Below are 23,615 nucleotides of genomic sequence, written 5' to 3' on the forward strand. Positions count from 1 at the left end.
GGAAACATGCCCATAGAAATCCCTGCTTCATTTTCTATGATGTGAAAATTAAACTTAGTTCCTGGTACACGTCCTGGAGGGGTGAATGTAATTGGCCAACACCCAAAACCCCCCGTCCCCCCATCCTCCCACGCCTTTCTTCTGCAACTACCACTGGATTGCACTGGAGTGAGGCACTTTACCCATTAAGTATACTGTTGCTCAGCGGCCCCCAGTACCAGACTGATTGCATTGCCGTTCCCTGGTGTGAATGTGGCTCAATGTACAGTGAGGGGGGGGGATGTAGGTCATTGCAGAAAAAAAGTAACATCATACACACATGGTGTCAAAACACTCCCTGGGTAAATAACATTTATAACATTAACATACTACGAAGGAATCACGCTCTGCCATTGCGGCTGGAGAAGGACGATACAAAGAAGCGCACCGTGAAATGAGGCCGTTTGGGGTCAGAAAGCGTTATTTAAACAGGGCATTGCATGTGGGGGGAGATATGTTAGAGTTCTTGCTGAGTAGGTGAAGAGGTCATCATACTCTCATGTACAATATAAGACGGTTAGCTGGCATTCACTAAGAGGTTGGGAAAGTTTGTAGAATAAAAATACACTTTTGAGTTGTAGCTGACTGCACATAAAACTTAAGGGCGATGGCAACTATTTACACTTCTGACGTCCGTCCCATAAAGAAAGCCAACAACGGTATTTTACAAAATGTAAAATAACTCCTTTATTCCAGAACAACCTTACATTTTTTGGGGTTATTTTTATTAATTATTAATACTAGTATAATCTTAAATTAACTATCAGCCAAAGAGACTGAGCTAAATGGCAAAGAATCAACTCATATAGAAATAGTATTGGGGTCTGTTTCAAGATCTGATATGGTTCAATTAGAGTTATTACACGGTCCAGTCAGTTTTTGAGTTTATTTTTTTTACCCCTCAGGAGACACATACGCTGCAAAAACTTTCATCCAGTGAGATAGAACTTCAGTTTTTTTTCTACACAAGATCGGCTGGTCTAATGAATATTTAGTTAAGCCTAATTAAATAATCAATCAGGCAGGCGCAATCCCCCCGCCCGCCCCCGCCTGGTGCTCCAGAGGGCCGTCTCCTTTACAGACAGGCGCGCCCTCAGCCCCCCCAGCGTCTGATCACATTACCTCAGCAACACGTTGCCTCCTCCGTGCGCGCGGAATCGGCTCAGCTGTCACATCTCCCCCGTGGGGGGGGAGACACTTCTCAGCGCTGAATGAGAAACTCCAAAAATCCTCCCACCAGTCGCTGTCCCGGGGGGGGGCATCCTTTTCAGCTTAATGGTGAGCATGTATCCGACCGACACACGTGACGTATAAACCTCACGGTGCAGTTGTCAGGCAGCGGAAACCGTGGCGCTCTGCACCTTGCTGCACGGGCAGGTGGGGGCAGGTGGGGGCAGGGCAGATGGTCCGTGTTTGCCAATGCGCTCTAGCAGTCAGATTACCCCCCCACTTCCAGGGCAAATCCCGGGCCTTGCAGGACGGGGGCATGACAGACGCGTAACGCTAAGCTCTTGTTTAGTGCAGGCAGACACACACACACAGGCCGCGTGTTGAGACCCCGGATCGTGTCAGGTGGACAGGTGAGCATGACGTACCTGCGTACCCGCGGGCCTTTTTGTTTTTTTGGTCACCTGGTTTGTTGTGGAGTTTGTGTCACGCTACGTGAGTTGTGCAGTAACACAAGAGGGAAACGAGCGTGAAGGCAGATGGCGTAACGACGTAGGAGCGCGCGCGCGCGCAACCGATGGGGCGGATAGAACGAGAAGGCCTCCTCACACAGGATGCTGCGTCCTTCTCTCTGCTGTACAGTGATGTGACAAGACATGTGCTGCTAAATGCCGCTGAGCTACAGCAACAAACCCCGGAGCGTTTGCCTTCTTAATTCAGTTAGTTGATTTCTGTGATCTGTAACTTGTAGTGTGATTTTGATGAGGTAAAACAAGACGCAGAGCAAATTTCCCCAACGATTAACAATAGGGCACGGCCCTTTATTTCTTTTTTATGTATTTTGAAAATTACAAATCTCTAGAAAGTTGGGGTCAATACACTATGGACTAATGTGTCTTCCCATTTATGTCATTAGAAGCTATGAAATATGTTCTCGGGGCATAATTAGTTTTATTTTCATTAATATATAATTCTATTCTCCTTTTGATAAGATATTTATAATCTCAGATTTACCAGGCGTTGTTCTGTTATTTTTTCTTCTTCTCCCTTTTGGGTTCAGTACACATTATAGCAAATCTTAACAAAAGACAGCTGATTATGTTCCCCAATGAGTGCACTAGACCTTTCTTTGAGAAGGGTAAGGGGTTTGATCAGGGTGTGTTTGTCTGATTGAAGTGAGCTGAACTTTCTTAACATAAAAGACTGCACGTGTTAATACCAAGCAGCTGCTTGACCAGTGATGGCGAAGGTACAAAAACATTTAATTAGACTTCTAGGTCGTCTTTTGCACCAATTATTTGTGAGGAAACCAGTTTTTCTGGTCTGCAGGTGCACATAACCTTCCGCCGGATAATGAGTACACAGCCACAGCCCGTGGCATCAACCTGCAGTGTTTCCTTCATGCAGGGCTCTTAAGGTGCTGTGTGACTGAGATGCTACATTCCCAGAAGCACAGAGCAGGTGTTACAAATAAAACAACGCTGACGTTGTTCGGTGCTTGTTTGAATTGGTGCTCTGGAGGTTCTCCTCAAATAGTGAGTGATGTACCCCCTAAAAAATATCTCTTTCATCTGAGTAACCCTTTTTAATGAATGCTCATTTTAAATTCAGTTAAAACAAAAAAAAAATCTCACTAATCCCCTGGAGTGCCTTCATGTACCCGCAGGGGTACACGTATCCCTGTTTGAGATGCACTGGTCTCCACTACAGGGGGGCTGGTGACTGATGAAGGCATTGCCTCAAACAAAAAATGAGCAGCTCAATTCAGGTGGAGTCACACTGCTGAAGCTTTGCGGCTGCCGGCTCCGGCCTAATTCAACCCATGGTTCCTATTTGAGGTATGACTGCAATGGAAACATCCTACAATTGCATTTTGAAAGGTTCTTTGGGGTAAAATGCCTTTATGTGAAGGTGAAAGAACACATGTTAACTGTAGCTTTCCATTCTGAAATCTAATTCCATAAAGATGAGATTTCCTTTTTGTCATTAGCCAGTAGATCAATGTTACCGTTTCACAAATACCCATCAAAATTCAGTTAAAATGTTTTTTTTATTTCCATCTCTCATTGGCTTCAATTACTCTGTATTTAGAGTGAGGCAATTTTAGACGGGGTTAGTTTTCAGGGTTACAGGCTCCGGGCGCTCATCAGTGTTCTAACTGATTAGCGGTGATGCAGATCGCTTCCCAGGGAGCACGAGTGATCAGTCGGCAGCGGCTGCGGCCAGCAGCCTGCTGGTGTTTGGCTTATGGCTTCTCCGGTGGCTCCGGGCTGACACCATTGGTTCAGTGGGACTGTTTCTGTCCTGCTGGTGAAGGAACATGAAACCTATTTTTGCACAGTTTGCGGCTCAAATGCCGCATATCAGGTCAGATCAACTGATGATCATGCTTTGGGTGCATCATCACAAATCTCAGCTAAAGGGGCTATTGTTTGGAAATGTGTTTAGAAACACCTCATGCATTCATGATATCGGTCAACCTTTTTTTGCCTTTGAGACACTCTGAAATGAGGCATCCTCTACCAAGTCCACCACCCCACTGTTGACAGACTATTTAATAGTGAGTGGACAGACGAACGAGTTATGTGCCAGTTGATTTAAAGCCTGTTTCCAATTGGAGTCTTTTTTTTTTCTCAGGTGAATTAACTTTCCTAAAGATTTTTTTCACTCGTTACAAATAAAGCACTGTGCTTCTAGAAGGAATTAGCCTGCTGCTCTGAAACGATGTGTCATCTCTGCCAAATAATCTTAAGATTAATATGAAGTCCATGTACGGATGCCATAAAGGCAGTCACAAAGTCTGTCTGCCTCGTCTGTAGTGAAAACGAGAGAATCCTTTTCTCTCACCTTTTTATCTGCTTCATTGAGCTGAAGAGATTTATAAAGGTGCAAACACACGCAGCATTCAGTCCCTGCAGCTGTCGAGGCCTGCCAGCTTCTGAATCAAGGAAATCCTAACGATAAATTACCCTACACTAGAAAGATTGCACTATTTATCTCAACAATGTTTGCCTCAATTGACACCTGTGCGTCCTTAATCTTGCATAAGTGCCATCATACTGTAACTAGCAGTTGCGCCTCACTCACTAGCCAATCTTCATCAGCGTCTGTGCACGGCGTGATGAGCCAAACTTTGTGTTTTGGAAAAAAAGAAAAATCAAATTTTTCTCATTAGATGGCAAGTTCACAAATGTGTTCAGATGTGGCCTAGTTTATTATCAAACTGTATTCTGTGAGCTTTGTTATGTAAAGTGCAGTGTGTGGTGCTTAATCTTTGATGGATTGTAACCCACGCAGCTCCAAGTAAAGATGAATCTAACTGATGCGTGAAGTATTTTAATAATTAATTGATGAAATGTTTTAGTCGGTAGGAATAAAAAAAAAAATGTATATAATGTCTAATTAGCACCTAAATTTACTTATTCCAGCAGCAGTTTTGAAAAGGAGAGAAACTTGGTTTACTATCATAAAATAAAATGACATTTGCATTTGAGAAACTAAACGACTTCATCAGACGCAAGTGATGGATCGATTATCCAAGAAATGGCAGTTTACGTTTCCTCTGACCGGCTTGTCGATGAAAGCACCCAACATTTCACCAGCTGTGGTCCACTGTGTGACGGCTTACGAGTTTGATGTGATCATTTGTTGTGTCGCTCTCAGTCATCAGTCCAGCGGGGATTTACACGGCTCCCTTGATCCGTTGCCCTCTGCACACCTGCGTGAGTGGCATCCTAAAATGTTGATGGGACTGACCTATAATGAAAGCAGTAGGCTGTGCGTGGGCCATCAGTTGACCCCACCCCCCCTCAAGATACATGACCTTGCATGTGACCCCCTGGCCCTCATTACTTGAACTGCTCCAGCGTTTGGGCCACTGTTTAATCCTGACGGATCAATACCTTTTTTTTTTTTTTTTTAAAGCGTCTTTAAATGCCAGAATATCCTTTTTGTTTTGATTAACTACATGGAGGACAATACTATTGATTGATGTAATGCTATGAATTACTATTGAATGTGGAAACGGGTTAAATGAATTTGAGCCAATGCATAATTAAGAAGAATGTACAAATTGCAGTCATCATGAATCTGCATTTGAATATTTGTTCCCTCGTTGTGAATTGTAATATTCTAATTGGGATCAAATCTTTTGCGCAGAATTGAAACCATTTTTGTCCTGCATGCCATTTTGCTTCCTGCAGTGCATATGGAAATTGGGGCCAAAAAAGGGCAGTATTTCCTCCTGTATTTATTCCCCTTTCCATTCCTCATGCTTCTTTGGACGTTGACAGTCGGATGTCACAATCGTGGTGATATGAGATGGTTGTCTCAACTTTGGAGTACAGATCTTGGCGAGACAGGACTTCTGTCAGGAATGGGATTGCTGTGTTTAGTTGATGAAACATGTATTTACATTGTTGTATTTTTCTTTATATATATCTATAATATATCTCTAGTTGGCCACAAGTCATGAACTCGTGCCAAACTCCCATTACTAGAATGAGCAACTGAACAGTACGGTTGCCAAAACTCTTCTAGCAGTTATTGTTTGACGGGCTTATTAGATTCAGGTGTTTTTTTTTATTGTCGTGGCAAAAAATACATTTTTGTTTTCAATGATTATTTCTGATTCACTGTGTTTAAGTTGTTATGATCTTTTCACATTTTAATAGCCTGTATAATAATAATAATAAATCTCCAAAAGTTCCCGTTATAAACCAGTTAGATGTTTTGCTCTCATTATGTGAATTTTAATACATTCTTCCTTTTAGCTTGTAAGACGCGATATTCAACCTCCTCTCATGTGAATGAGGTTGAATGGCTGCCCACGCAGCCCTCGCAATCTCCTTCACTCGATCACTCCCCCTTTATTGATATTGTTGCTCCATATTCAGCGTTTTATTATTATCATCATGCAGTTATTCATATCAGCCCTTGTGAGCAGATCAAGGAGCAGAGTTTTTCTCTTGCAGTGGGGCTTCTCCACTTTGTTGTTTTTATCTCTTGCACATGGATGAAACGGGCCTGAGGGAAAAAGACAATGCTGTCTGCTTGAACTCCTCTCGCTGCATGACACCGAGGTATCAGGCACAGGCAGGGAAGCAGGAATATTTTATCCGACGTTGTCGCTCTCTGTAGAAACCTCTGGGAGGCCGCTGTGACACACTTGGTGGTCAGCAGCAATGCAAATGATGATGGCAGCTCTGCTCTATTTGTTACAATTAAATAAAGTATGAATGCAGTGCGCTCGTGGCTGCGGCCAGAAGCATGATGTTATGAAACGTCTGCAAGGTATTGGGAAAAGTTGGGTTAGGTTGGTGAAGTTGGTGAAGACTATGATTTTGTAGTTTTAATCCAATGGGAATAAAGGCATAGATCAATGTTTCAGAGAGGGCCGTACCTCAGCAATACTGCGATGGTCGTAGAATGAGGATTTGACAATTCTTATAGGGTGAAGCTTAGAAGATGGCAGACATTGATGGAAACTGCAACGTGGCTGGCTGAAGGAGAATTACGAACGCACCATGTTTATTCTAAGACTAGTTCGTCAAGTCTTCAGTTTAAAGTCTTAATACACAATCAATTTATGTTTTGTAGAAGTAGAATCTACTTCCTTTTCAAAATCCTTATTCACGATCTTTGTTCGTTCCTCAGGTCATCACCAATCACGTGGACTTTTTGGAGTCAACGTCTCATGAATCCTGATACGACACATTTTTGACACAAATTGAGCCCCATATTGATTTGTATTAAATTGTAAGACAGGGGAAACATGGCAGTATTATTGCTTAATTTAATTGCCGTCTTTGTGGCCGTCCATCTAATCCACTGCCAAACAGTTTGCAGAAGACAAGCTTCAGTTGATTGGCACCCCAAGCAACACGCCGTCCAAATGAATTGGACCCTCATAGGAAACATCTGCCGCAGCGTGTCTGAATGTTGGGATTCTAAAGGAGGAGAGGAGTCCGCTGGTCACCCAGTGAGCTTCCCACAGGTATGCCCACTGCAGCTGCAACAGGGAGACAAGCTGTGGATGTCTGCAGATGAGACGCTGAAGTATTACGGCATCAGACTCCTCAACGTTTCAGAAGAAGCCTTCGAGAGCTGTGCAGCAACTGGACAGACGAAAGATCAGCTTCTTTTCCCCCACCATCTAAACGGAAGTGAGCAAGTTGAGGTTAAGTGGCTGGTGCCGGGTCGCCATTACTTCATCGCTCTGCATGGGGGAGACGCGCAGCTGTGCAGGCTCGGCTTACGGCTCAATGTGTCTGTTAAAGCGCAACTCTGTCAGGGTTCTCCGCTGCTGCGCCTTTGTTCAGGCAGCGGCGTTTGTCAAGCGGGCCTGCGGGAAGACTCGTACCGCTGTCTCTGCAACCACCACTACTCTGGGACGTTTTGTGAGAAGTCTGATGGTTGTATGGATAACCCGTGTGAAAACCAAGGCGTCTGTTTGAGCAATGGATCCACCGATCCTCAGTACAGAACATATAAATGTCTTTGTCCTCCACATTTTACAGGTAAGGACAGAAATATTTATGCACTGTTGCACCATTGATCTATAGGCAAAACCTACTGTTCACAACTGTTCGGCTCCCTGAACTTCCTTTTAATCTGATTTAATTTGCTGTTACGTCTGTAATGAAGAGCCCAATCTCTGGAGAAGCCCCTAGTTTGTACATTTTTGAGTAATCTGGTTGATGTGGTTTTCATTTCAAATTTGTTGGGAGTAATTTATACAATGCAAAAATAACTTCCAGTGTAATGCAAACTACTTTCTCAATTATATATTTATTAGACAAATCAAGTTAATGTTGTTGCATGAATCTAATTTAAACATTAATATTCTACCGATGTGCATTCCAAATCAGTTATTTCTAAAGGTCTTTAGGGCCATTGTGTACTCCTTTGCAAAAATATTATTGAGCACTGATATAATTTCAGTTTTATCAGTTAGAAATTCAAATGTAAAGCACCAGCAATGGTTTTGTACATGCGATACACACTCCAACCCAGGCACATCTTTTTCTATCTGTGTATCTCTGTGACTTGGAATTCATTTCAGGAATGAACTGCTCTGAAGTCGTTGGAAGAGAGAACTGTGAAAGAATATGTGAAAATGGGACATGTGTTCAAGGGTCGGCTGCCTCCTTCAGATGCATCTGTGACACAGGATTCTCTGGTAAGCAGCTCATTTTCAGCTACTCGTTGTTATAATATAGATAGATCCTCTGACTTTGACAATGAAAACACAATATTTGAACGTAATTGTACAGCTGGGATCCCTGCAAGATTGGCAATCTGTTTTTATTGATGCTTTCTACAAAAGGCAGGCCGAGATCTTAGTTTCATTCGCTCCAGCATGTCATTTGCCTGAAAGGGGAAACTATCTGTGGAAAAGGTCATGGGTGAAAACTGAAAAGCCACATATCTTTCGAAAGATCAGCATTTCCTCATCCTACAATGTTATATTTGTCATCATAACATATGAAGCAGCTGCCTATAATCCAATACCTTACCTCACGCTACAAACCATGACATGTGAAGTCACATAGTAAAAAGCCAGGGCTAAACTGCCGACTGTCTCGCAGTTGGTAAAACAAAAGCTTACAGCAATCAATTATAGTGTAATTTAGTGTGGTTTCTGCCGAGCATTTTTAAATCTGACATTTTTATATTGTTCGCTATCCTAGTAAAAAATTCATATATTTGTTAGTTTAAAGTTGCCTGGTCTAAGAACTCGTCTGGTAGTGTCCAACATCCGTTTTTTATTCTTGGTTATTTATACTAAATTGAGTATTCATTGTGTGTCATGCTTTTAATTGTCTGATCAACTCAAGCCAAGTAAAGAATGCCGGTGCTTCTTCACTTAAGTCATTTACAAAACGGAATCTGATGCAAATGTAACGTATTTTCCATTAGCGGCCAATTTGTGTTCCTTTCAGTGCTATTTTGGCAAGTTGCTAGAGGCTCATGTGCAAGCGTTGGGTGGTGATCTAGTGAGCGTGTATATGAGACAATACTGCTTCAGCCATAATTTAAGTAGTGAGCCTCATTTACTAAACTAACAGTTATGGTTATCAAACGCTAGTGGGTTAAGACCTAGATACTCCTTCGGTTGCCCTGGATACCAACTCTCAACCGCAAAAACGTACCTGCATTGAACTTTCAGGAGCAGAATCTCCAGGTGGCTCCGGCTCTTGATTCATTGTTTGGAGCACAATTTGTCCTGGCAGCTTTCTTGAAGTCATAGCTCAACCTTCTCGTGTCCAGCCGATGCTTTCAGCTTATCATTTTTGTAAAAGGGGTTTCAAGGTTGTTGCCAATGCTGGCATCCTTTTTTCAGTCATTATACAGTGAAGAAGAAAGTACAGAACGGGGGGTGAAGGTTAGTTGCCTTGGAGAGCAACTGGGTATTCAATGTTTTCAGCACACAAAGGAGAAGATTATAGAAAGGCAACAATCATGCTTTTCTCATTTGTATGTCGTGAATGACAGATTTAAAACTCAGTTTTATTGTAAACAAAGAGTTTATATCTGTTACTGGTATGAAATGATTCCTTCATTGTTAACATCTGACAGAGTATTTGGCCCTGAAACAGTACACAAATGTCAAAGAAAAGTCTTCGCTTCAGCACCGATTTATTGATAAAAAAAAAAAAGAAGTTCAAGAAATATTTTTTTAAGACGTTTTCAGACAAGCTATAAATAATGAACTAGCGTATAATTCAGAAAGAAAAAATACCATTTGCAATGAATAACCGTTGTCTGATAAATGGATAATCCACATTAGAAATAAATTGGTGATGCATGCACCCTCTGCCCATGCAGCTTGCATGTAGTTCACTTTAATTCTCGTTGCAGCCTGCAGTAAGCTGGCTCCACTGGGTGCTTTGCATAGTCATGGTGTCCTGCTGTCCCATCAGCTTCTTGGGAGTTCTGTGGCGCTTTTGCTTCCGCTACCTCCCTGCTGCAGTTGGCTCATTAATCAACTGGAAGTTAGTGGCTGCTCCAGTGCCAGTCTGCCCTCAAAGGCCAAAGTCTATGCGCACAGAATAATGAGCGAAACTCACGGGACGTTTCAATTGAGATTGTCTTTTGATTTGACTATCCTTTGCGCTCTCTAGGGTATTTGTGGCAAGGTACCACCATCTTTACAGGGTATTTTCCATTTGTTACAAGGGTTAATTGTTTTTTCAATCTTGTTAGTAGTAATATCCTTTTCTAGCGTTTAATTCAGTTAATACATGCACTCATTACACTTCTTAAAGAATGTAATTCGACAGTGACACAATGTTTGTTTATGTATATTCAATTTACTTCACGTAATAAGGGATTTTGAGATTAACAGATTGGTGTTGGACATAAATGCCAGCTCACATGCAAGTGATAGTCAAAACAAATATGTATTTCTATTAACCTAGACTCTCTATATATTGTCATATAACAGATGGAAGTGTTCCTAAACAGTAGTTTGCATTTGGACAGCTCATAAACTCAATATCTGGTGTAAAATAAAGAAAAAGTTAGCCCTGAAGTTGTATACAGTAAGATTGATGCCCACAGAGGAGGCTATGAGAAGCCTCTGGGACGGGAGCGCTCGTATCAGCAGGGGGATTAAAAGAAAAAATATGCAAAGAAAGACTCCCTGGAAAGACAAATGGGTAGGCACCTTGTGAAGAACACAAAAAAGAAAACCCTCACCAGGGAATAACATCACATTTTATTCACCTTGAACGTGGTGAGAATTCAGTCTAATTTTATCCTTTGCATACAATGTCGACACGGTATGACCTGGAGTCTGCGTATGCTGCTGCTGGTGAAAGCGTCGTGGTCTTCTGCAGGATTTAGAAAACTACTGGCTACAGCTTTGTGCAGAAGAACTTTATCTGGGAAGGAACGGGCTGCAGTACTCACTCCGTATTGTACAGTTCAGTGAAAACCCACCATGAAAATCCTTCCTATATACTCACAATAACTTTATCTGAAACTGTACCTCGCATAGAAGTGTATATACATTTTTTCTGTTTAATTACACAATCAAAATATCAAGTTTTTGAACTTGGAAGGTGGTTCATTATTTGAGTCCATAGTTTAAATCAATCACCAATACATAGCATAATATAGCATAGTAGTGATTTACAGATACACTGAAGTATTGAATATTTCAGTGTTCCAAAAGTAGTACAATTGTCAATGTCGCTATAGTGATAGTACAAATGCTGCCACAATATTATTATTTGCTCATTCAAGCAAGTTCATCATCACAGAGCAGGTGATGAAATGACAAAACAAAAACCGTTGAAATGGAATCAAATGACTTAAACAAGAACAAATCAAATATGATTGCACATTGACAACATTATATTATGTAATGGCAAACGATTTTCCCTTAAAAAAACGACGCTGGTTACTGCCACAGGTTTCAACTGCACATTTTAGTGTTTCATGTTGTGTTGGCATTGTTTACAGTAGCCTCGAGCAAATGTCGTTCCTCATTACAGTTCTGATCTAAATGCTCATTTGAATTAATGCTACAGTAGACCCGACTTCACCGGGTTGATGAGTTATCGAACGAGTACAAATACGAACACTCTCCGTGGAACACGACACCCCGAGTTTGAAGCCATTTTGCATTACTGAGATTGCCCAAGAAAAACATAAGGAGCCCACTCAACTGCCTGTTTATGGCCTTCAGAGAAAACTGCATTTTTTTGTGAACCAAACTTGATGATTTATTTTTTTTAGCTGTACGGAATATTTGCCCTGATTCCAACTACAAGTTTGGTTTCCCTTAAGTGAACTGGGAAATCATAAATCATGTTTTTCTTGTAATAACTAGTCTGCCACAGAAATTCCGTACAGTGCCATAAACTAAAGAACTGAAGGCTGTTTTCTAGAGTTTAAGTGATGTTTCTTTGTCTTTTCTATTTGCATACGCTTGATAACGTCTTGCTGGTTTTGCTTATTTTCCAGTTGGTGTGATTTGTTGGCTTCAGTAGGAAGGTTTCTGAAATGGGCCATTAGGCTTTATAGTATATAATCAATCATAGGCCTCCATAGAAGCCTGACAACAATGATGCCGTTTACTGTTGATCTTGCCTTTTAGTTTAATTGTGCTTGTCACAATTAAATTAGTGGTCCTGCACATTCCTCCATCCTGTGTAATCATTGATAGTCAGTGACCCCCTTCCTCCATGGATTATAGTCACGTCAGTCACCTCTTTTCAGGCATAAACTCGGTGGAACAGCTTTGACGTTATTTCATACTTGTGCCATGTTACTTAATATTTTTATGTAGAATGTGACGATGTCACCAGTTGACAGTTTCCGGATGTCAATACAATCTGAACAAAAGTGCTATGTTGTTTTGCAGGCCCACCTTGTGAGAAGAGGAAAGCCCCCTGTGATCCAAATCCATGCAGAAATGATGGTGTCTGTGAAGAAAGCCCCCAAGGATTTGTTTGTCGGTGTCCAGAAAGATTTGGGGGCATCTACTGCCACTACCCAGTTTTTTTTGATTGCATGTCACACGCATGTCAGGAGAAACTTTGTACTGCAGGGGAGCATGTGAGGATGACACTTTCCCTTATTTGTTTTCTTTCAGGGGGAGGTAAACCAAAACTGGCACATGAAAGTTAATTTAAAGATTTGAATGAAGATTAAATAGCTTTTTGCGGAAGACTGCAACAGCAATTAATTTATCCTTCTGAAGATGAGCCCAAAGTGGATGCATCCTCCGGCATCTTGATTAAATGATCTGGTGCATGTTTAAGTGCTAGTTTAAAATGTCTCATTAAAAGCTTTTCGTAATTGGACGATGGCTGCAAATTTCAGCTTGCACTGGAAAAGCCATTGTGGTCATACAGTTTGTCAAGCAGTAGTATTTCTAATGTTCTCGAGGATGCACAAGAGAAAATACAATAATAGTCTAATTTTCATTCCCTGACATTTGTTTTGTTTGTCAGATTTCCAAACGTGCTGCATCTTCCCAGCTAACCAAAGAATACCAGAGTAGAGCAGATTAAACTGGACATTCATCAAAATAATGATATATGTTGTTGCAGCTTAACGTGTATATATTTTTCTCGAAGCTTTGTGTGAAATTCAAACTGTGAATTACATCACCATTGATATTTATTAGCCTATTGTGTCTAAATCGTGCATGTAAATCCCATTATTTACATGCATTTAATGAAATATAACTAGAGATCTGTAAAACCACTTTGGTCAATCGAACCCTGTTTTCCCAAGCTGCCAGATGACCTGGTTCGTTTTGCTTTTGTACGCAGGGCTCTAAATGTGTCTGTGCAGATGCTAATGGGGTCCCAGAATGCAGCAAGTTGCAGAACCCGTGCAGCCCATCACCGTGTCTTAACAATGCCACCTGTGTGTCCAGGGGAAATGATTACATCTGCAGGTAAAACACACGCCGGCAGGCATGCACTCTTCTGTAAATGACTGGAATGTCACTCTATGGGATTGGAATGTTCATTGACCTTACAAGCTCTATGACAAATACATACACGTTTGGTAGACCTCAAGGCTTATTGTTGCCTGGTGATGTTCTACATATCTCGTATTCTGTATCATATTGCCAACTAATCCCGTGTCAAGACCAACAGCAACAAAACACAGATCCCATTTGCAGGTTTTGTCAATGTAACCTGGTCAAAAACTACATAATAAAAGATATCAGTGAGTTATACTATATGATTTGCTTATTTTAAGTCTATCGTACAAACATTTATGTAAGTCGTTTGCTACTGTCAGCAACCAAAAGCGCTTCACATCAAAACACCACAGACCAATTAATTAATTAATTAATTAATACTTAATGGATGACAATAGAATAGAGAATAGTCCTGTAGTTCTTAATACTGTTCAAGTAGTCCCCTCCTGTTTTAATTAAATGACATTTGCTAAAAAACAACACATTAACTGAAAATATATACTTGGAAGTAAAATGGATATTCCAATTAAGAACTAAGAATGTCTTTGGGAGAAAGTGCAGCACACTGTATGGAAGTTTTTTTTATTTTTTTTATGTTAAATAGTGAAAAATGAAATGCCTTCCATTTTTAGATAAGAAATGACACTCGGCAACTCAATTTAGCTGGATTCAAATTGTCTTGACAGAGTAGAAATGTGTTCTGGTGACTCACCGTGAAAATGGTTTTCTCTATCCAAGCTGATGTCTTCAGATTCACTCATTATACTACATCAGATCACAAGTCTTAAATACTCAACACATAAGTCCTGGTACTGCCTCCCAGACAAGATCATTATAAAGCGGACAATATTGTTCTCATTACGGGGGCTTTATATACCATTAAAAGAAATGCATTTTGAATTATATAGTATTTTTAACACGAAGTATAAACAACGGAATTTAATCAAGTAAATGTTGTTTTCACCATGTTAGTCAGTATAATCAGCGAAATGACGAGTTTGATTTTTATGATTCTAGTAAAGCGTGATCTGTGATTTCTAATGTTCTATGTTTTGATGCGCTGGTCCCACCTTTTTGGCAGTCAAGGTCATAAACACTTGCAGACATCATTTCATACACCTCTATCACAAATAATTACTGTAGAAAACCAAAAGATAACACCACGTATCTGGCAAAAGGAAAAAAAATACATAGCTTCTCACTTCTGAGGCTTGGGTTGAATAGATTTTGATGACGACACTGGTCTTATCATAACAGATGTCTGCGTGGGTTATCCGGGAAGAATTGTGAAGAAATAATTGACTACTGCAGGCTACTCAATATCCACTGCCTGAATGAGGGATTGTGCTTGAGTGTCATTGATGGATATCAGGTAAGTAATTTAGTTATATCTTGATCTAGTGTGTAGGATATTCCACAGAAAGATAGTCTGACACTGATCATTTTAAGTTTATTGTTGATTCCAAATCAACGTAAGAGCTGTGTAGAAAACTGTGCGCGCAGTACATCTTCCTTCCAAGCTCAGAGTCCTCTGAGTAGTTTATGTAATGTGTATCTACTATGTGAGGCCATCGTTTTTCATTTTCAAAACGATCACGGTTCACCAGTCATTAGTTCTCATAGCCTCAAAAAAACAAAAAAAAAACAATTATATTGATGTAGGTGAAAAAGTTGGGTTTATACTCAACTTATATTTAAATATATCTGCAGCCACATAATACAAGCAGTGTGCAAATCGCTGCTATTTCAATTTCATGCTGCCTCAGGGAAAAACAGAAACTTGATTTATACAATATTGAACGGCTTTGGAGGGTGAACATCACTAGTCTTAAAACAGAAAGTGATCTTAACCCTCAAATAAATCCTTTTCATTTGAAATCTAGAACGAACAAAAATAATGAACATACATGTGCTCCAATACCTACTTGTGTATACTGCTTTTGTGCAGTGTGTTTGTGCCCCAGGATGGATAGGAGAGTTTTGTCAATACGTAGGTGATGCCTGCCTGATAACGCCAAACCGCTGTTTGAATGGAGCCACATGCATATCAACAAGTCCGCCGTCGTCTCCTCCAGAGTACACCTGCAAGTGTCCCCTCGGCTTCACCGGTGAGATAATTATTATTTTTTTCTGATCATTTGTTTTTCCCCTTTCAATCCGTCCCCTTTGACTAGGACTTCTCAAAATATATGAATCGTTGTGGAAAGTTGTCTTGGGGCAACGAATCACTGTTTGATATTTGGGGGAACTGGCAAAGCTTGGCAGCAGAATGCGGTTTGCAGAGGTGTGTGTTCCGTGCTGAAATGTGATTTTACTGTATGTGAAAATGTGAGGCAGATATTCAACGCGTGCAGACATTTTCTGAATTCTTTTAATTGATTTGAGTTTGATGCAAAACATTAACAGAGAGCTTTTTTATGATGAAAGTAAACCATACATAAAACATGTTTCCATTTAGTCTTTTGTTGTTTTTAAGGCAGCAGTGCATAAAGTCTAATTTACTAGAACACAAATAGTGACCCTTGCTAGACATTATTTAAGATGCACAGGGTTTATGATGGCCCTACATAGTATTGCTTCTGTTTTAATCAAACAACCAGTTATTGTGATATTGTTTTTTTTACACAATATACAGGTTTTGGCCGACAGCGTATTTCCACATACAGCCTTAAGTCCTGAAACACGTACCTGTCAGTCAGATAAGCCCTTACATAGCACTATATGAACACGATTTTCCTTCCCCTTTGTTCAAAGCTGAAATCGGTTTCCACATTGGTAATGGAAACTTGTCTCTTACACCATGGCTGGTCTTAGTGACAGAATTCATCAATTTTGTATCTCTTTTTGCTTTGCAATTTAGATCTATGCTGCATAGAAAGGGCGATTTTAATGTTAAGCTTTGCCCAGAAACCCAAATGTACTCCACAATTTTTCATAACTCAGGATAAATTAATTATGCGCTGGCATTTTCTGAAGACTTTATTTTCCCCCATAAAACAACAATACTTTTCATTCTTTGATATACTCTTTTTATATAATAATATAAAAAAGTAAACTAGTTACATTCAAGTGTAGAATCAACCAGAGATCCAGAAGTACAATTGTAAAACAAATTGTGGAATCCTCTGTACTTTGTCAACGGTCTGACGAACAAGAATCAATTTCCCTGCAGGAACCAAAATAATTACCCCGCACAACAGCAAGAGGTGTTTTCCCAAAATTCAATTAAAATAGACAACAATTAATATTAACCTTCAACATTAGTGTTTTTTAATTTTCTTTATTATCTGATCTTTTTATCTAGATTTTTAAGACATTGTAACACAAACATTTGAAAGCCGATATCAACTTTTATATAATTAACATTTTATTTAAAAAAATGCTACGATACTACAAAATGTATTTTGATTCAGTCACACATGATGGTAGGCGTTTTTGTAGGTCAAAATTGTATAATCTTCTGCTGCACAGCAAGGCATACAGCAAGCCGTATCTTGAATATAATGATGTGTAGCAGCTACTGCGCAGTTGATATCAATCATGATGTCTGTGCCGTGGCATGAGGTTGCCACTGTATGGAAGGGACATGTCATTGCTGCTCTATTATTGATGATAGGACATTTTCAATTAATAACCTGCACTGGAAGACACCCACCCCCAACCACAGCGGCTGAGGTCGTAGCTGCTCAGGTAGCTGAGCGCCAAACAAATTGCATGTCGAGCCACCTGCATCCTCCATCACTTCTGCTCCTCTTCAAAGCTCGTTATTAAGTGTCTATTTTCTTAAGAAGAAAGGGAGGCTTTCCATGCACATCTCTCTTTGTGATTCTAGGGGCTCACCACCTGAATCCTATTGCATCTTATTATAGGAATGTCTGCGGTCCAATAATTGTTTCAGGAGATAAAATGCTCGAAGGGTAGGAGACGACTCCTAAAGGGACGCGTGGGTCGATAGAAGGCTCTTCATTTTCTAAATAAAAAAGCTATTTAGTGAAGATGACACCATTCTAATATATCTGTATGCTAAACATAAAAATACTTCCTGCAGACAATTAGCGTAGTTTAGCATGACAATTGGAAGCAGTGGAAGACAGTTGGCTATGTGCAGAGATTGAGAACATCACAGTGATGGCAAGACTCCAGGTTGTCTTTGTTTGCTTTTACACTTGCACAAATTAAACAAATGAAATGCATCTTAATTAGTAAATTAATAAATTCCCAGTTGTTGGTAGGCAGATTTTGTGGAGGAGCCCTGCTAACTGTTTCCCCTAGCTTCCAGTCTTATGCTAAGCTAACTCAGTCCTTTAGGAAAGTGTTGCAGGGTTCATGTTGGAAAAGCAAATGGGGGGGATGAGAGAATACACTTCTGGTTAGGCAGGCTATCCTTTTGCTCAGATGCGGCAAGTGAGTAATGTGATTGCGATCTTCTGATTCACAGTACAGTACACTTATATGGTATCACTCATGACGAGCACCGTGTGAAGTTTGTAATGCAACAAATGTAATGCAAAAAACAAAATAAGTTTCCTTTTTTTTTCAGGAAGAAACTGTGTGACTGACATCAACGAGTGTAACTCCAGTCCCTGTCAGCACAATGGCACATGCCATGACTTGCCAGGACATTATGAATGCCAATGTCTTGCAGGTATGTTGGGCTATTGTCAAAACTAGAGCAGACATTTAAGTGGAATCCTTGTGGTAGTAGGTTGTGTGGTTGACTTGTTAGCTATTATGCAGTGAATGTTTCCTGGGCGATTTTAACCTTGAACTGTGCCGTATTTTTAACTGAAGGTCAAATTCACAAAAGCTGATGATATTGAAGCACAAACACAGCCCCAAAAATTTTCAGCTTTTGATTGCAATTATCCATGCAGCAATGCTTGCATGTGCTTGAGGCCAATGCCAGTTTTAAGGGGTGCAAAACCCCAGTCAGACCTGAATGCAATGAAGAGCAGAAACGTGTTCCCCAGGATTTAAAATGAGGGAGACGGTTGACGTAATCTAATTATTTGTTTTTGTAATTAAATTGTGTCACTACATCCCAAAAAAGACACCGGATATTGTTATCGCCCGGCTTACTGGAACAGTTCACTGCACATACAGTCCAACGACACTGTGGGTACAACGTCTTCGTGGCCAGATGACATTTTTCTACCAGGAATTAGCCGCAGTTATTTTTAGACCTTGTTCCCTGCAAATGTTTTCTTGGCTCTTCAGGGAAATATGACTTTGATGGTAATGAAACATTCTGTTTGTTCACTCTGGTTCGATTAAACATTGAAGGACAACGCCAGTGTTAATGGCACATGAGTTTGTCCGCCTCATCAGCTGCTCAAGCGAGGCCCACCTGAGTCCTGATTTAAGGTGACATTCAGCAGCGGTGTGGTATTTTTGTCAGCTGATGAATTGGGTCATCCCTCGAAGTGTCTGTTACAACTCTCTGCGGTTGAAAAGGTGGTGAATGATATCTTGGAGTTATTCATTCATCCGTTTCCTATGCCGCTTTTCTTCAAACGTATCAATGAATAGTGCAATGATATCACAGAAACCCTATGTAAAAAAATCTTTAATCATACTTTTATAAACAAATATGACTCAACTTAGTTGACCTAAAATATTCACAAAGCCTTTGGTTATAGTATATGTTCATTGGCAATTTAAAAGCATGAAAACCGCTTTTTAATTTAGACTTTATAGAACTGAAGTGTTTTTTTTTTTTTTTTTTTTTTTTAATCCCCTCTGCCTGCGTTGTAGGAGGAATGTAGAGATATGCTGACAGCTGTTATTTGGGTTATCAAGTAGGAACCTCCCATCACAAATATCAAGTTGAACTAGATTATTAATATCTACAGCCCAAGACAAGTGCAGTTTAGGTAGAAAGTGATGTCTGACATAGATATTTGCTGTAGCTCCTAATTTTAAACACAAGATGGATTTCCATACTTTGCACAGAAGCTGGCGCCTTTTTTTTCCTTTTCTTTTTTTAAGGCAGAGGCATCGGTTGCTCTATCCAGCTGCCTCTGGAGCTGCCTTTGTAATTCCCAATCATGAATCCCTAACTCTCTAAGTAAACTGGTACTAGATGTGGCCACTGATCTATGGTAACAAGATTCCACTGGGCACACACTGGCTTTCCAGCCTTGCTGCTAAATCCCATCTGTTATCTCGGTAAACCTAAGCCTCTTCCACTCGTATGCCTCATCTGCTGCATCTTCTCATGGTGAAATGTAAGAAAAGAGTGTGGACACTGTACCAAGCAAAGTCTTAAGACACGGGTAGAATTGTTAGTTTTAGGAGACTTTCTTCTTTCCCGTCTCCAGAAGAATGTATTCCCAACTTGATACTTAATATTTGCTTTACAGCGCATGGGTAAAGTCTACAGACGCATAGTTCAGGCTCTCCTAAAGCTTGCAGAACTCTGTTATGTTGGTTCATAGTCCATTTTACTATTGATAATGACATTTTGACTTTGCTCTGAACTTCATCCGGTTATGTTTTGAAGTGCCAACAATCTCCCGACAATTAGTCGGGAGGTTTTCCAGACCGCAGTCTTTTAGGGACACAGTGGTGGTCCTCAGCAGACTGTCCGTTTGCCACTCACCCCCTTTCAGAGAGAGGGATTACGGGAAAAATGAGAGGAACAAGCACAACGCAAACGTTTAAATAATGAAACTCAAATTGAGACTTTGATTCAGGCTGACACAAGTGAAATACAAGGACCCACTGCCAATTCTGGCCCTGTCTATTAGATACTTAGAAGAGCCGACCTTTTGTTCCCCGGTACACAGACAGTAACTAGAGAAGGGTTTGCAAGTGATCCCATTCAGTATTAAGGGTAATTCATTCATTCAAATCATCTCTTTCAGGTTTTCTGGGAAAGAATTGTGAAGTTGACATCGATGCTTGTGCTCTACCCGACAATACATGTCCATCAAACACTCAGTGTTTGGATCTGCCAGATGGCCTTGAATACACCTGCCGTGCACCCTGCCCGCAAGCACTTCAAGTGGGTAAAAACATCGAAATGGACTGTTTCTCCTCCTCTGCAGTTCTGTAATGTAGTCCTTTTAAGTTCTGTATGTTTTTAAAGAGATCCTAATCTTTTGATTATTTCTCTTGAAGCCATTTCCATATTTCCATTTCAACAGGACAGCAAAATGATCAGAACAAGAAACATAACAAACAAATTAATGAGGATTTTGTGTGATCTTCTCCACCTTTTTTATTTTAAAAAGGTTCCAGCACATCGTCTAATCAGTCTTGTCCCGTAAGACCACAGAACTAACATTGAACTCAGCAGTGCAATCACATTGATATCTAGTTGGTTGGCCTTTCCAAGACCACGGTGAGACTTTGGCATAAGAAATGAATCCGACTACAATTACATTACAAGTCATGGTGTGTTCAAACTAATATGATAAGCAAGGAAATATCCACAGGCGTTTATAGAAATCTTCATTTCACTGTCTCCAGGACATAAGTGAGGAGGCATCAAATAATAATTCACTATCATATTGATGAAATGTGGTATAATCCTTTGTTATAAACAGGGATAGAAATAAGCGTAAATCCCACAGGAAGATCGACAGTAAATGCAATAATCCCTAAACGGAGCAAACAGTTGGTGCTGAAGCTGTACAATATGTTGGTTTAGTTGAGAAGGATTAAACACAACCAATAACCACATTTTGTGTAAGTAACGCATTTTGACCTATGACCTGACTGACTAAATACAATAACGATACGCGTTGCACTATTTATATTCAGTCAGCTTCATATTTAAATAGTTAAAACGGCACATCTGCTCTGCTTTTAAGCAGTCATGGTTAAAGAAGACAAAGCTGGAATTGTGTGATTGTTTTTCAGGGATTTTGCTATTGGCAAGCATAAGGGGGACACACTTACAGGACTAAAAATGCATCGGCCTCCTGACATGGATGAGTGGCATTGAAGATTTGTAATGTTTTTATTTTTTGAATGTGGGGGTCCTTTTTAAGTAGAGATGGATCGGCCCTCTTTTCTAAAAGTAAAATAAATGAAAAGGCTTTGAAAAACAGCGGGGCTTCTTAAAATGACAGATGGAGAAGATCACTCACTGAGGAGAAAGCCTCTGTGTTGGCCGTCCTACAGAAATTACATGATGTCTGCAATATACACCTTCCCAGCAGCCAGCTCTTCCTCGGCCCCTTTGTTTCACCTCTACTGCATGCAGAATGCAGAACGCACATGTACAAGCTAGCAGAGAAGTCTTGGGAGGTTTAGCACTTACTGATCATTGATCATTTTTAGACGGGACGTAGATGCTACGTGGAATACTGAGTGAATCCAGTATAAAAGAATAGATGAGTATTCATGAGAACGCCATGTCGCTGGAATGAAGCTCATCTTCAGGCAGCTTGGCGCAATAAATGTTTTTGAGGTGCATTGTAAAATAACGGGTATATTTGTCATGCAGAATGGGCACAGCCCAATCAAAAATATTACCATACAAGATGCCGATGAGGCGGACTAACGGCTCTGTCTTTTTTTTTTTTTTTTCAGCAGCCGTGCGCCAACGGCGGACGCTGTTTGTTGAACAACGCCAGTAGCTATACTTGCATCTGCACACCTGGTTGGTCTGGTCAGAACTGCCGCACAAATGTCAATGATTGTGTTCAACATTGGTGTCGAAACGGAGCCACTTGTGTGGATGAGATTGATGGTTACAGGTGAGCTCTCAAATCTCTGATTGTCTTCAGGCCGTCCAGGCGCCAGAATGTCAATGATTGTAAAAGCGGTGACATTTACTGTTCTCTTCCTTCAGGGTGGAAGGAGTTCTTCCACCTCCATTCCGTGTTAAGAAATTCTCTCATCTGTTGTTAGGTGCCTTTGTCCCAGAGGATACACCGGCGTCTACTGCGAAGAGGACATTGATTACTGTGTTGGCCATCGCTGCTCTGAACGTGGTGTTTGCCTGGACCAGCAGTATAACTTCACCTGTCGCTGCTTCCCAGGGTTTGAAGGGTCGCTCTGTGAACTGGAAACAAATGAGTGCAACAGCTTCCCCTGTGCAAGCGGCGCCACCTGTGTGGACCTAATCAGTGATTATCGGTGCCGCTGTCCCACGGGGTTTGAGGGTATGTGACCATCTGATGCCAGTGGGAGCCTATTTGCTGCCATTAGCATGGCCACCAACAGGAATTTCAGGTTTTAGGGTAGGGTTAATGTTTGATTTATACAGCATTTACTCCGTAAGTTCATCAGAATATTCTTGCTTTTATTGATCATTTTAGGTAGTTTTGTCTTTGAAATTTGCAATGTTTCAGTGGTAATGGCAAATATGCAACTACGGTTCTCTGTATGTTATGCGCGTAGATGGGAAATTCCAATTACCAGACATAGAATGATTTGAAATCAAGATATATACTAGAAAGAGTTATAAGTTTCTTAATTGTCAAAATGCGTTTTGCTTGAATTGGCAAAGTAATCTCTTTTTTTGTAAATCATTACACATTTGAATGATATTTATAGTGATATGAAAATAATATATTTGCCCCTTTTCATTGGACTAACTAGAAGAAATAAGATCCTCATAACTGAAGTTATTTAGAATGAAACCACATGTGGAAATATGTAGCTTGACAGTGTGCATTCATTCATCACAGTTTATAAAATGCCACTTTTTATATTTAAATTGGCATGTTTATTTTTAAACTGGCATATTCAATATTGTGAGTTAGATAATGCATATTTACAACATTTGGCATTTGGCATAATTGTGATACTACTGTGACTGTTACCAATTTTGTCCATATGTGTTAAAAATGTCAAAATTGAACAGCAGTGATGTGTACGCATTGAAGTAATTGACTGACATTACTATCTGGCTTGGCATCATAGTCAAAGTAAGTGTGTGTTGTACAATATATTTGGTCAGCAGTAACAACTATTCTGCGAGTATCTTCTAGTACGTGATTAA

General features: G+C 40.3%; 1 protein-coding gene across 1 annotated transcript in view; it reads left to right on the forward strand.

The window, feature by feature from the left end:
- The first annotated feature begins 1,442 nt into the window (after positions 1-1,442).
- The window catches only part of eys (EGF-like photoreceptor maintenance factor), a 122,658-nt gene continuing 100,485 nt past the window's right edge, over positions 1,443-23,615 (forward strand). Inside the window, exons 1-11 of the mRNA XM_040177902.2 lie at positions 1,443-1,619; positions 6,862-7,724; positions 8,270-8,386; positions 12,581-12,774; positions 13,497-13,624; positions 14,915-15,029; positions 15,606-15,765; positions 18,198-18,302; positions 20,524-20,663; positions 22,199-22,365; positions 22,520-22,773. Coding sequence (XP_040033836.2) covers positions 6,980-7,724; positions 8,270-8,386; positions 12,581-12,774; positions 13,497-13,624; positions 14,915-15,029; positions 15,606-15,765; positions 18,198-18,302; positions 20,524-20,663; positions 22,199-22,365; positions 22,520-22,773 — 2,125 coding nt within the window. The 5' untranslated portion in view covers positions 1,443-1,619; positions 6,862-6,979. The remainder of the gene's footprint in view (positions 1,620-6,861; positions 7,725-8,269; positions 8,387-12,580; positions 12,775-13,496; positions 13,625-14,914; positions 15,030-15,605; positions 15,766-18,197; positions 18,303-20,523; positions 20,664-22,198; positions 22,366-22,519; positions 22,774-23,615) is intronic.

The sequence above is a fragment of the Gasterosteus aculeatus genome, chromosome 6, assembly GCF_964276395.1.
Source record: "Gasterosteus aculeatus chromosome 6, fGasAcu3.hap1.1, whole genome shotgun sequence".
NCBI classification, from domain to species: Eukaryota; Metazoa; Chordata; class Actinopteri; order Perciformes; family Gasterosteidae; genus Gasterosteus; species Gasterosteus aculeatus.